The 12,937-nt window shown below is 42.8% G+C and overlaps 1 protein-coding gene across 1 annotated transcript in view; it reads left to right on the top strand.

Moving 5' to 3' along the window:
• Positions 1-12,937, top strand: part of LOC311136022 (autism susceptibility gene 2 protein homolog) — a 41,486-nt gene that overhangs the window by 15,428 nt on the left and 13,121 nt on the right. Inside the window, exons 2-9 of the mRNA XM_084170085.1 lie at positions 1,224-1,430; positions 3,428-3,520; positions 3,650-3,676; positions 5,072-5,101; positions 9,302-9,350; positions 11,061-11,385; positions 11,488-11,705; positions 11,867-12,120. Coding sequence (XP_084026211.1) covers positions 1,224-1,430; positions 3,428-3,520; positions 3,650-3,676; positions 5,072-5,101; positions 9,302-9,350; positions 11,061-11,385; positions 11,488-11,705; positions 11,867-12,120 — 1,203 coding nt within the window. The remainder of the gene's footprint in view (positions 1-1,223; positions 1,431-3,427; positions 3,521-3,649; positions 3,677-5,071; positions 5,102-9,301; positions 9,351-11,060; positions 11,386-11,487; positions 11,706-11,866; positions 12,121-12,937) is intronic.

Genomic DNA, 12,937 nt, shown 5'->3' with positions numbered 1-12,937 from the left:
TACCTGGTTAAATAAAGGTGGGAAAAAAATTTATAATAAAAAACTAATCCCTAAAAGCCACCAGCGTAGGGGTTTATTTATTGCGTTGCTCCTTTCCAAGTTGTCATAGACATCTGTGTCTTAGATTACCCGTAAGTGATTCTTGTTCATGTTTATTGCTTGCCTCCACTGTGCTTGATGGCATGTGTATCAACGCCATAGGCAACCCCCCCTCCTCTCACCTCCCCCCAGGCCACTGGTGTTAGTCCGGGCACAGGGCATTTAGCTCGGACTACCAGACCCCACATCCACAGCCTGACAATGGGCAGCAGCTGGCCGCCCACATTCTAGTCTCACAGGCCTGACTCATAGGATATGACAGCCTGGTCTCATATACTAGACATAACATAGTAAACATAAATCTGGGACACTCAAAGTAGTATGATATGTTACATTTTATATGGTTACATAAGACAGATGGTTACTTAAGGCAAAATCGAAAGTAGTCTAGCAACCCAAAGGTTGCGAGTTCGAATCTCATCATGGATAACTTTAGCTAATTAGCAACTTTTCAACTACTTACTACATTTTAGCTACTTTGCAACTACTTAGCATGTTAGCTAACCCTAACCCTTAACCCTTTTAGCTAACCCTTACCCTAACCTTAACCCTTTAACCTAACTCCTAAACTTAACCCTAACCTTAACCCTAACCCCTAACCCTAACCCCTAGCCTAGCTAACATTAGCCAGCTAGCTAACGTTAGCTACCTAGCTAGAATTCGTAAACATATCATATGTTTTGCAAATTCGTAACATATAGTATGTTTGCAAATGTGTAACATATTGTACGTTTTGCAAATCCTAACATATAATACAAATTGTAATTCATAACATATAATTAAAAATGGGTGATGGACATACACAAATTAATACATACCATACGAAACGTAACATATAATACCAAATGGAGTGTCTCAGATTTAAGTACAACATAATATGAAATGCTCTGAGACCAGATTGGATATGACCTCAATACACAAACCAAAGCATCATGAGCTTTGGTTTTATTTCTATTCTCTTTGTCTTTAAGATTGGTTTTTATTTAATTTTTTGAGGTTTTAGCAAGGATTCCCTTGCCACCTTGTCATATTGATTCAGTCTAAGCATTATCATCATCCACACCAAGGTCTCTTTCTTTCTGTGCTGTAGATATTAAGCCTCTTTTGTGTTTGCTCTCTCGTAGGTGGCTCTGAGGAAGACCACAAAGAGCCTGAGGTCGCAGGAGGGTAAGAAGAAGTGGGAGAGCCGGATGCTGAAGAAACAAAAGGCTTCTGAGAGGGCTGAGATCCCTGTGAATGGATTCACTGACAATGGAGCTGACTTTGAACATGAGCAGGATGGAGAGAAGGAGCGGGGGAAGGTGAAAAACAACTCAAAGAAGAACAAGCAGGTAGCCTTTGGATCTGTGGTATTAACCTTCATTATATTTTGAATGAATATGCTCTCCTACAAACCAAAACCTGTCTACCTGGTAATGTGTGTGTCCACATGTGTGGGGGTTTTGCCCAGTGAAGTAATGAGGTCTTACAGCGGATGTATTCTTTTTGGTTGTTTGCGTAACTTAGAATCTAGGCTTGTTTTATTTTGAGTTCTTTCTTCCTGTTTCACGTCATCCCCTTTCAATCCCACAGTTTTATTTTTCTAATGGCGATCCTGTTTCTGTCAGTTTTAAACAACTGTCTCCATCATTAGGTGTTAATTGTTGGCACCAGCCAGTCAATGAACTCTGTTATCAGGTTTATTTCCGAAGGTTCCCATCCTGGTCTAGTAATTGCCTTGCACAAGCCTGTCTGTTGTGCAGGAAGTCAGGGGGGAGCCACACAGGAAACAAGGGCCAATAAAGATATGTGATGAGATAAGGTGCTTTGTGAAGAGCTTCCTCCTCAGCCAACGATATGTCTGTGTTTGTAACAGAGAGCACACCAGGCACACACACACACAGGCCCGCTTCCATATCAGTCCCTGGCCTAACCAGTTCCCCTACCCTTATCTGTTTGTGTAGACCACATACTACTTACATTTACATTTTAGTTATTTAGCAGACGCTCTTATCCAGAGCGACTTACAGTTAGCGCATACATTATTTTTATCGAACCCACAACCCTGGCGTTGCAAACACCATGCTCTACCAACTGAGCTACATCCCTGTTGTAAGGTATTGCCTAGATATCCCCTGGCTTGTGGATGTTTCCGCTACTGAACAGTATGCAAAACAGTATGTTGGATGGAAGCCTCCGATGCAATACAGAAGAGAGCTATTATCGGGTTTGTTTCAAAGTGTCTTTTGTTCCTTGAATTTACTGTTTATCTAAGCACACTGTATGTAGATGGTATCTACTCTACGAAATGGATGAAACCTACGCACACTTGATTCAATCAAGAGCAGTTAAATTGTGTCATTGAAGCAACCTCTAGAGTGCTCTCTAGGAAGTAGAGGGACCTCAGATAACATCCTCTCTTCTGTTTCACCTGATCACCAGAAAGAGCATGTATTTTGCTGCAGCTCATTGCACATTGACACAGCACACTGGCTGTGTTAAATCAAGTCATGAGACTTTTGCTGGAGGATGCATGTTTGACATGTTCACGGCCACTGTGAAACACCATCTATGCTATTTAAGTGAATCGTTTTTACACTAACACACACACAGAAGAAGGCAGTGTCCTGGGCTGGACTGTCAAAGCAGTGAAGTGTAGCAGCCAACACTACGGGAACGGGCTGAATGCAATGGAACGGTAGCTTTAAACCATCAAACCTCAGATCAATACATTTTACATTTTAGTCATTTAGCAGACGCTCTTATCCAGAGCAACTTACAGTTAGTGAGTGCATACATTTTTTTCATACTGTTCCTGTGTCATCATCACTACGTGCTAAGCTTTCAGTCAATATAATTTCTCTCTTGTTCTTTCCTGAATCAATATTTGAATATGCATTATGCTGCATGGATCTGTCATTCAAGATTTCCATTCCAACACAATGGTATGTGTGTGTGTGTGTGTGTGCATTTGTGCGTGCACGCGTTTATCCGTGTGTGTGTGTGCATGCGTTTATGTGTGCGTGCGCCTATTTATGTATGCGCTGTATACCTGCATTCATGTTGCCTCCGGCTCTCAGATGGGCCAGACCCAGGCCTAGTGCTAATTGCCCATCACGGTCAGTCAATGAGTCTGGACATCATCTCTGCTTGTTTTAAATCAGGTTAACTGTGTCATTGAAATTGATGTCCTCACTGATGTGTGATCACTCACTGATGTCTGTAATACGACAGTGCCCTCTGGTGGTCCAGATTCTCTTCTGGGTTGATACATTCACTGTCTACCAATTCAATGTTATGTAGATAACCCTGAACTCAAAGAACGGAAGATAATTGGTCTGTCCCTCAGGTGAAGGGGCTTCTGGGAAGGCAAGACAGAGCTGAAGTCACCAAAACACAGGGCATGCCTCAGAGAAGCAACTCCAAAGAACACCATAGTGCGGTATGAGCAGTGTTGTCTGGATAAATGGATGTTTGTGTGCAAACAACATCATATTGAGTGATTACAGAAGGCATTTATCAGAATCTATCATAAGCCCTTGCTCATTAACATTATCCTTCCTTTCCACAGAGTTCATTCTCTAGTCGGGGATATTCGGTGAGTGACTTCAATCCTTTCTGACAGAATTAATGTCCATGATCTGCATATGGTCATTCTCAGAGTATGAGGGCAAAACCGGGTCAGTGATTATCTTATGCATTTTGAGAACAAGAACAGTCTGTGACAAAATGTTCTCAAAAGCTAACAGGCTGATATTTAGTAATGTAGCTAAACAGGTGTCATGTCAACATGGATTAGTGATTTGTGGATCTGAGTAATCTTGACATGTTGACAGTGAGCAGGACTTGACACATGAGTTATCAGTGGTTTCAGTATAAATTGACTGGCTGACATAGTAGCTCACAGTTGTGTTGCTGTGTCGCCTGGCATGATGAATCCCTTAGAGCAGACAGTTCAATTCACCCAGCAGTTAAACACAAGTCTGTCACTAGGAACAAGTTGACAGACATAATGGATAATAATTCTCTCTCTTTCGCTCTCTCTCTCTCGATTTGTAAACAGACTGTTTTTGTGATATTAGTACTAGACATAACCACAGTTTTTAGTCCTAATCTAACCATGATTAGTTGATCTCAATGAATCTCAATGTTTCTTTATGCATTATTTGTAAATACAGCACATATTTATCAAGATTTCATTGAACATACTAAATTAAATGATTGGAGTCAAGTTTCTTCATCCACAATCTTATTTTTTAATTAGTGTAATGGTTCGATTTACACATTTGTGACAGATTAACTAATAGAGACTGATTGCATTTACATGTGATGTGAATTTCTTTCAAGACATGTTTTCATGTAACAGAATATTGTAATGAAAACTTAGTTAATGAAGATAAATACTGCTGTGGAGCTTACTGTAAACACCCATCAGTCACAGACATACAGTACAATACAGTACCAGGAACTATTGGGATCTTTCAAACCGACTCGTTGGCATCCAGCAGGGATTCATATTACCATCTGTTGGCACACAAATAAAGAAGCCTAAGTAAGCAGGAATGAGATTTAAATAAAATAATATTTTTGAAAGGAGGAAAGAAGGCTCTTTATCAGGCTGTTAAGCACTGATCTAATTGTAATATGGATAATATGCAGGACACTGCCAGCTATTGAATCGCCGTTATCTTATGACTTCATGCTACTGCCTCTAGTCTTGCGGTATCCACTGCTGTTCTCTCCCTGCCAATAGAGTATGAGTAAACATGGAGGTGTCACCCAAAACACAGGTCATGACCTTGAATCAAGGTCTCATTATAATCTCTCGACAGATAATAACACTTTTTGTTCCTGTGGGTAATATTGATATGACTGTAGGCAGATCATAGCAGAAATGTAAACAACTCTCTTCCAGTTTGAGTGTTTGTGATGGATGAAGGTGTTGATACATTCTCATGAATTAATGCAGTGTTTTACATCCTTTCTCACGCAGTGTGACAGTGAGAGTGACATCGATGACAAGGCAAGATAAACATTCTCACTTTTCACAACTGTTATCACTGATAATAAGTTATCAGTGCTCTACATGTTCTGTCATTCAACCATGTGTAACAGTATTGCTTCCGTCCCTCTCCTCGCCCCAACCTGGCTTGAACCAGGGACCATCTGCACACAGACAACAGCCACCCACGAAGCATCGTTACTTATCGCTCCACAACTACTTCAAGGTCTCAGAGCAAGCGACATCACCGATTGAAACGCTACTAGCGCGCACCGCTTACTAGCTAGTCATTTCACACCGGTTACACATGTATTCCCATCTGCGCTGTCAACTGGCCAGGCTGTATTGCACTGAGAGGAAGGGGGTCCTCCAAATGCCAGAGAGGGTTGTGATGGGGTCAGGTCTTTTGGCTGACCATTTTATTTACATAAGGGCAGCGTAAACAGTGTGTGGGATGTCTTTAGTCTCAGTGTTGGTCCTCAAGCTATTTTGGGGACATACAGTGAGGGAAAAAAGTATTTGATCCCCTGCTGATTTTGTACGTTTGCCCACTGACAAATAAATGATCAGTCTATATATATATATACCCCCCCCCCCCCAAAAAAAGAAAAAAAAAATTGTTTTAATGGTAGGTTTATTTGAACAGTGAGAGACAGAATAACAACAAAAAAATCCAGAAAAACGCATGTAAAAAATGTTATAAATTGATTTGCATTTTAATGAGGGAAATAAGTATTTGACCCCCTCTCAATCAGAAAGATTTCTGGCTCCCAGGTGTCTTTTATACAGGTAACGAGCTGAGATTAGGAGCACACTCTTAAAGGGAGTGCTCCTAATCTCAGTTTGTTACCTGTATAAAAGACACCTGTCCACAGAAGCAATCAATCAATCAGATTCCAAACTCTCCATCATGGCCAAGAACAAAGAGCTCTCCAAGGATGTCAGGGACAAGATTGTAGACCTACACAAGGCTGGAATGGGCTACAGGACCATCGCCAAGCAGCTTGGTGAGAAGGTGACAACAGTTGGTGCGATTATTCGCAAATGGAAGAAACACAAAATAATTGTCAATCTCCCTCGGCCTGGGGCTCCATGCAAGATCTCACCTCGTGGAGTTGCAATGATCATGAGAACGGTGAGGAATCAGCCCAGAACTACACGGGAGGATCTTGTCAATGATCTCAAGGCAGCTGGGACCATAGTCACCAAGAAAACAATTGGTAACACACTACGCCGTGAAGGACTGAAATCCTGCAGCGCCCGCAAGGTTCCCCTGCTCAAGAAAGCACATATACATGCCCGTCTGAAGTTTGCCAATGAACATCTGAATGATTCAGAGGAGAACTGGGTGAAAGTGTTGTGGTCAGATGAGACCAAAATTGAGCTCTTTGGCATCAACTCAACTCGCCGTGTTTGGAGGAGGAGGAATGCTGCCTATGACCCCAAGAACACCATCCCCACCGTCAAACATGGAGGTGGAAACATTATGCTTTGGGGGTGTTTTTCTGCTAAGGGGACAGGACAACTTCACCGCATCAAAGGGACGATGGACGGGGCCATGTACCGTCAAATCTTGGGTGAGAACCTCCTTCCCTCAGCCAGGGCATTGAAAATGGGTCGTGGATGGGCATGACAATGACCCAAAACACACGGCCAAGGCAACAAAGGAGTGGCTCAAGAAGAAGCACATTAAGGTCCTGGAGTGGCCTAGCCAGTCTCCAGACCTTAATCCCGTAGAAAATCTGTGGAGGGAGCTGAAGTTTCGAGTTGCCAAACGTCAGCCTCGAAACCTTAATGACTTGGAGAAGATCTGCAAAGAGGAGTGGGACAAAATCCCTCATGAGATGTGTGCAAACCTGGTGGCCAACTACAAGAAACATCTGACCTCTGTGATTGCCAACAAGGGTTTTGCCACCAAGTACTAAGTCATGTTATGCAGAGGGGTCAAATACTTATTTCCCTCATTTAAATGCAAATCAATTCATAACATTTTTGACATGCGTTTTTCTGAATTGTTTTGTTGTTATTCTGTCTCTCACTGTTCAAATAAACCTACCATTAAAATTAGACTGATCATGTCTTTGTCAGTGGGCAAAGGTACAAAATCAGCAGGGGATCAAATACTTGTTTCCCTCACTGTAGTCGAAGTCAAGTAGGGTAAATGGCCACAAATAACTCTAACTTGTGTTTTGTTACTGGTTTGTGAGTGATAGGTTCAGTCTGTGTGTCCGAGGACATTATACTCATTTAACCTTGTTATAAATGTCTACATGTTAATAATACCAGCTCTCTTTGATTTCATTATTGGATTTGATCTAAGGAATTTGCTGAAGATAACTTGATTACACTGTGAATATCATTAGGCCTTCTTACGAAAGTCAAGACGTTCTGATAATAACAACTTGTCTCTTGTTTCCTCCATATGATCTATTTACTTTGTCAGAAACCTGAAATTAAATCTGGAGGCTCCAAAACTTGAAATTGAACTCATGATAGAGGTCATATGAACCAGATTACAGTATTGTGGCATTTTGCAAGGTTGTTAATCGACTGATGGATTCCAGGAATATCTGGAAAAAGGTCCTTACATTTGCAACACCAAAGGAACCTCATGATGGTTTAACACAGCTGAATTTCAGCTGAGTTCAGACCCAGTAAATCAACAATTTGATTTAGCAATTGAGTCTGGTCGGTTTGATTCGTCTTTATTTGATGCCATTAGTTTATAATCAGGTGGTTTCACAGCATCCCTATGACTTTACAAAGAACATAAAGTTTAAAGATGATCTCACCACATATATTATTCAAGTGAAAATGGCTAATTAGTCTAGTTTGTGTGTGCGTGTCCGTGTGTGTGTGCGTGTCCTTTGCTGCCTGTTATTATAATCTGGCCAATATTCAGCAATGTAATCAGAAACAGACTGTTGGTAATGTAATTTATTGATTGTAATAAGATACTCACTAACTGATCTACCCCCTAAATTAAAATAAAAAAAATACAATAAAAAAAAGATACTCACTAACTTAATTTGTCTCATCTATTTTCTAATTAGTTTTTCACAAGGTAAATGTCATGGGCATTTATGTATATTTCTAGTGAGTGCTCTTACAGGGAAGATATGACTGATTTGTCACGGTTCAGACAGACGACCAGAGGACCACAATTGCGTCACACCAGAAAGTTTATTAAACTTAAGGGAAAAGGGAAGTAGGGAGTGAATGAAGGCTCCAGGGGTAACAGGGATCCCGTCCAATGCGCTGGGTCTGTGCCCCCCCCAGTGGCAGCGATGCGTCCTATGAAGCCGGTGGTGGGTGGTCCAGAAGTCCTGGGGGGGGGAGACACAGACACAACAGGGCGGAATGAAACCAGGCAGCAGTACAGTTCAAGGGAAATCCAAAATACGTAGTAGCAAGGCAGAAGGCTGGTCAGAGTTACCGGGATTGAAGAGTAGTCAGGAGTCGTAATGGCAGAAGCAGGTCTGGATCTCCTGAGGCAGAAGAGTATCCAAAAAACAGGCAGGTCCGGGGTCACAAAACCAGGGTGAGCCAGAAGCGCGAGCAAACAGGTTCCGGGTGTGAGCTTTGCAGACGATCTGACACCGGAGAGCTGAAAGACAGGGCCTTAAATACTGGGAGAGGTAGTGGGTAATGCAGCGCAGCTGGCAGAGTAATTAGAGCAGAGCAGAGCAGGGACAGGTGGAGCTAGTTAGGCTGAGTAGAGAGAGTGGTGAGCAGAGTGGAAGAAAATTAAGGTGGTAACCCGGTGGAGTGAGAGGCCCATGACATGATTACATAAATTACGTCTTAATATGTAATCTATGTTGAGATGCTTTTTATTCTCCTGTCAACAAGATGCTTTCATTGAGCTGTCACGTACTACATTAAATTATTTAAGAATGGTTTCGATTTAATCTCATTCAGTTCATTTCGAAACTTTGGACTGGGTTCACCAAGAGTTATGGCTCACCTTTTGTCCCTCTGATCTCATTTACATTCATTGGGAAATTGAACACACCCACCTTGAGTGACAAAGCGCACATCGAGTCTGGGAGTGGAACAAGAGCCAGTATACAGAACAGTCCTGTTGATAGAGTGCTGTTAAAGATGGAAAAGCAAGCACTTTTCTGGACAGTTCCACTACCGGCACCTACAAAATCCTCATTTAGCCTCTAATTAGGCTAACATTTTTGTTATTTTCTTTCTTTTCTCATTTTAACTCAGGTTTCAGGGATTGGGTCTGATAAACTCTTCACACTAAGGAAAACTACTGGTAAGAATATTTCCTCTGGATTTTTTGGTACTTCGCATGTATGCTTTTGACTCTCTGTCCTCGTTTAGCTGTTGTTATTTACAGAATAGATATGTCTCTCTTAGTGACATGCACTTGACATGCTTTTTATGGCATTCCATTTCTGTTCACTCGACTAAGGGAAACATCCTCTTTCAAGCCACACAGTTATCAAGTATTACCAAATTGTTGTCAAAGTGTTATGGCCTTTGTCATTTTAGGATACTCACATACTTGCTCTTAATTACACAATGTGGGAATGACATCGAACGTTACTTTACCCTGTGGAAAGTCTCTGCGCTAGAGGGATTTATTATATTGGAAGTAAAACCGAATAATGATGCAGTGTTTTGTCAGAGATATTTGTGCATTTGTATATGTGTTGAGTTGCGTGAAATAGTTGATAAATGTTTTCTACACAACATTTTAGCTATGAATTGGATTGAACCTCCACTCCCAGTGGCTTAGCTGCTTTGTTGGGGCTAGGAACGGGTTAGTCACACTTCATGCTCAATGAGACTATTGGCTCAAGCAATTTTGTAATCTACTGCAATGTTCCCTATTATCATCCTTACCATCAATTCCATATTGTGATCTAACTATAGCTGAAATTCACAGGAGGTTGGTGGCAGCTTAATTGGGGAGAACGGGCTTGTGGTAATGACTGGAGTGGAATTAATGAAATGGTATCAAATACATCAAACACATGGTTTCCAGGTGTTTGATGCAATTCCATTGGCTCTGTTCCGGCCATTATTATGAGCCATTTTCCACTCTGCAGCCTCCTGTGCTGAAATTCAACAATTAAATGCAATTTTCACCCAAAAGAATGGTGCTGAAAGCAACATCACTGAATGGTGTTGTTCCCATTCAGTATTCTTTACCCGACTGAGGTCTTTGGCCTTATAGGGGCAGCTTGATAGATTGTGTTCCCTTCAAAACCCACGATTTCTCAAACTCATTTGGCTTGTAAAAGCCAAGAGGAGACGCACATCCAGGGCCAGGCAGCATAAAGCCTGCTCTAATCCCACCGGCTGGCTGGCGGTGAGAACCTTTTTAGAGCTGAGCCAGGGGTTTAATATGCCTTGTGTGAACGCGATTAGGAGCTCCCCATTTAACTCTCCCTACCTCCAAGCTGCTTGTGGTGGGCTTTGGAGAGGGCATTTGTTGTTTGCTTTGGAGGTCTCTTCAGTCTCCCAATAAGCCATCTGGAGTTCAGCCTATTGAACGTTATGATTACAAATAATGGTAAACACACCACTAGTCTCTCCCTAGGGCCCTCGGCTCTTGTCAGAGCTCAAAGACTGCAGGGAATAGAGACTAGGGTTGTGTTTGGTGCTGGGAAATAGGCTGTTTGTTGAATTTAATGATCATTTTCTGGCAGTGAATGGAAGATCTAATGGTGCAAATAACAAATTGTAAGCACTTTGTAATATGAACATGCTCATTTTCCAAAGACATGAACCCACTGGCTGTTATGAAGCTGCTCGTTAGTTGCTTCATTTGTTGTTTCTAGAAGTAGGCCTAGTACAACAGCGATTAGGAGCTATTCACCACTCTGACTGAAGGTTGTTTCAGCTAAGCATGGACACATCAGTGTCAGTATTTATCTGAAGTGGGAAAGAATATTAAATGACTCTGTCAGTTCTGTCAAACTGTGGTTAGTAACCTATGTTCTCTTGTTGGTAATAGACATAGGTGTTGATGAGAGAGATGAGGCGAAGGTGTGCAGCTCTGCCAGAGTGTCAGGTCTACAACGCAGCCAAGAGCAGAGCAGCGACTCACCCCTTGATCTGCCCGCTGCCAGCCCCGCCCCTGGCTCTCAGCCTGCAGGCAGCCCTGCCCCTGCAGCCCCTCTCACCACCACCCCACCTCCTGCTGTGTATGTAAAGAAGGAGAGGACGTCCCCTCACAACCCGACCACGCCAACTCTGCCAGGGCCAGGCCTATCCCAGGTCAAGAGAGAACCATTGTCACATCACCAGGGCCATCCCCTGTACATTGGTCTCCACAACAGGTAGGACATGGCATTGACTGGACTTGTTCAAACCATGTAATAATACTATATCCTAGAGGAGGTTGATATTTATTTACAACCTTTCCTTTCTCCTCTCCACAGCAGCATAGAGGGGTCCCGCAAGCGAACCCTCCCCCCATCCCCCCACCTCGGGCGCCATTCTTCTCCCTCGCCGGCCCTCCCCCTGTCTGTCTCAGAGCTGACCACACCCCACTTCTTCCTGCCAGGTCACGGGCATCGCCGCCCTGCCGTGTTCACTAGCCCTGTGGGATTACCAACCAACGGCACCGTAGGACGGTCCACTGGAGCAGGCTGCTCAGGTAAGAGGCATGAACAGTAAAGGAGATATTGAAGGAGCAATATAGGATACATTGGTGTTTAATGTACAACAGGTGTAGGTGGTGATAGGGGTTGTGGGTGAGAAAGAGCAGTAGTCATCATAGAGTATGGCCTTTAACCTCGCACCTCTCCCCCACAACAGAGCACAACCTGCTTCGCCAGGAACTGAACAACCGTTTCCTGGCACAGACTGCAGAGAGAGGGGCAGGCTCTGGGCCACCTCTACTGAGGGCAGAGTTCCACCAACACACACACCAGCACCAGCACCAGCACCAACACCAGCACCAACACCAGCACCAACACCAGCTCACCTTCTCACCCTACCCCAACGGGTTGCCTCCTCAACCAGGCATAGTCTCTACACCCCCAAATATGGGTCGCACAGCTGCCCTAAATGTAAGTCCAGCACATGGCCACTACAAACCGCTTCATACGAGTTAATGTTATTATCAAAACCCACATTCATTGTGGGGAACATTTTAGGTCACCCAGAAACCAGAGAGATTACAGTGTGCTTTGTTTTTGCTGCTTTCCAAACTCGCCTTCTTAATAGAGTAGCCTCAGGCTCAGCATCTGCCTCCTGTACTCTGGGGGAAACCTTGTGTGTGTTACTTTCACATCTCAAATATCAAACAGAAATATCAGATACAGTCCCCAAGAGAGCAAAATTTTTGCTTTCAGCCGTTTGAAACTTTTTTCCACCCACCAGGGAACATTTTGATATATTTCATCATAGAGAAAATAAAATGTGTGAGCCCTGAAATGGTTGGCTGTTCCACTGGCAGTTGGTAAAGGCAGTGTAAATGGATCTCATGGCTGTTTTGACACACTCAAAGCCCTGCTGTCAGGACACATGACTGTGCCTCAGCAGAAGGAATGAGGTCATTAGAGTGCTTTTGATCGTGGGTAATTGCTCATGGATGCTTGTGCCGGCATTGGCAGGGCTTAAGTTAAGGATTAAGCAGCCAAGATATGGAAACTCTGAACATAGCCATCTGAAGTGTGTACATGCATCTGTTAAACAGTCAATGAGCTGAGGAGAATGTACTGTGCTGTGCATAGTCATTGGCATGCATAGCTTCCTGGCACTGTAATGTGAGGTCTAGAACAGGACGTTCATTATTATTATTTTAAAAATTTAACAATAATTTGTAGCATTTTTACATTTTTTTCTTCTTTGTGTAATGCTTATATTATTGTCTAATGTTGTTAA

Source organism: Coregonus lavaretus (genome assembly GCF_964263955.1).
Source record: "Coregonus lavaretus genome assembly, chromosome: 10".
Lineage (NCBI taxonomy): Eukaryota > Metazoa > Chordata > Actinopteri > Salmoniformes > Salmonidae > Coregonus > Coregonus lavaretus.
The sequence above is the reverse complement of the archived record's forward strand: the minus strand, read 5'-3'. Positions and strand labels throughout refer to the sequence as shown.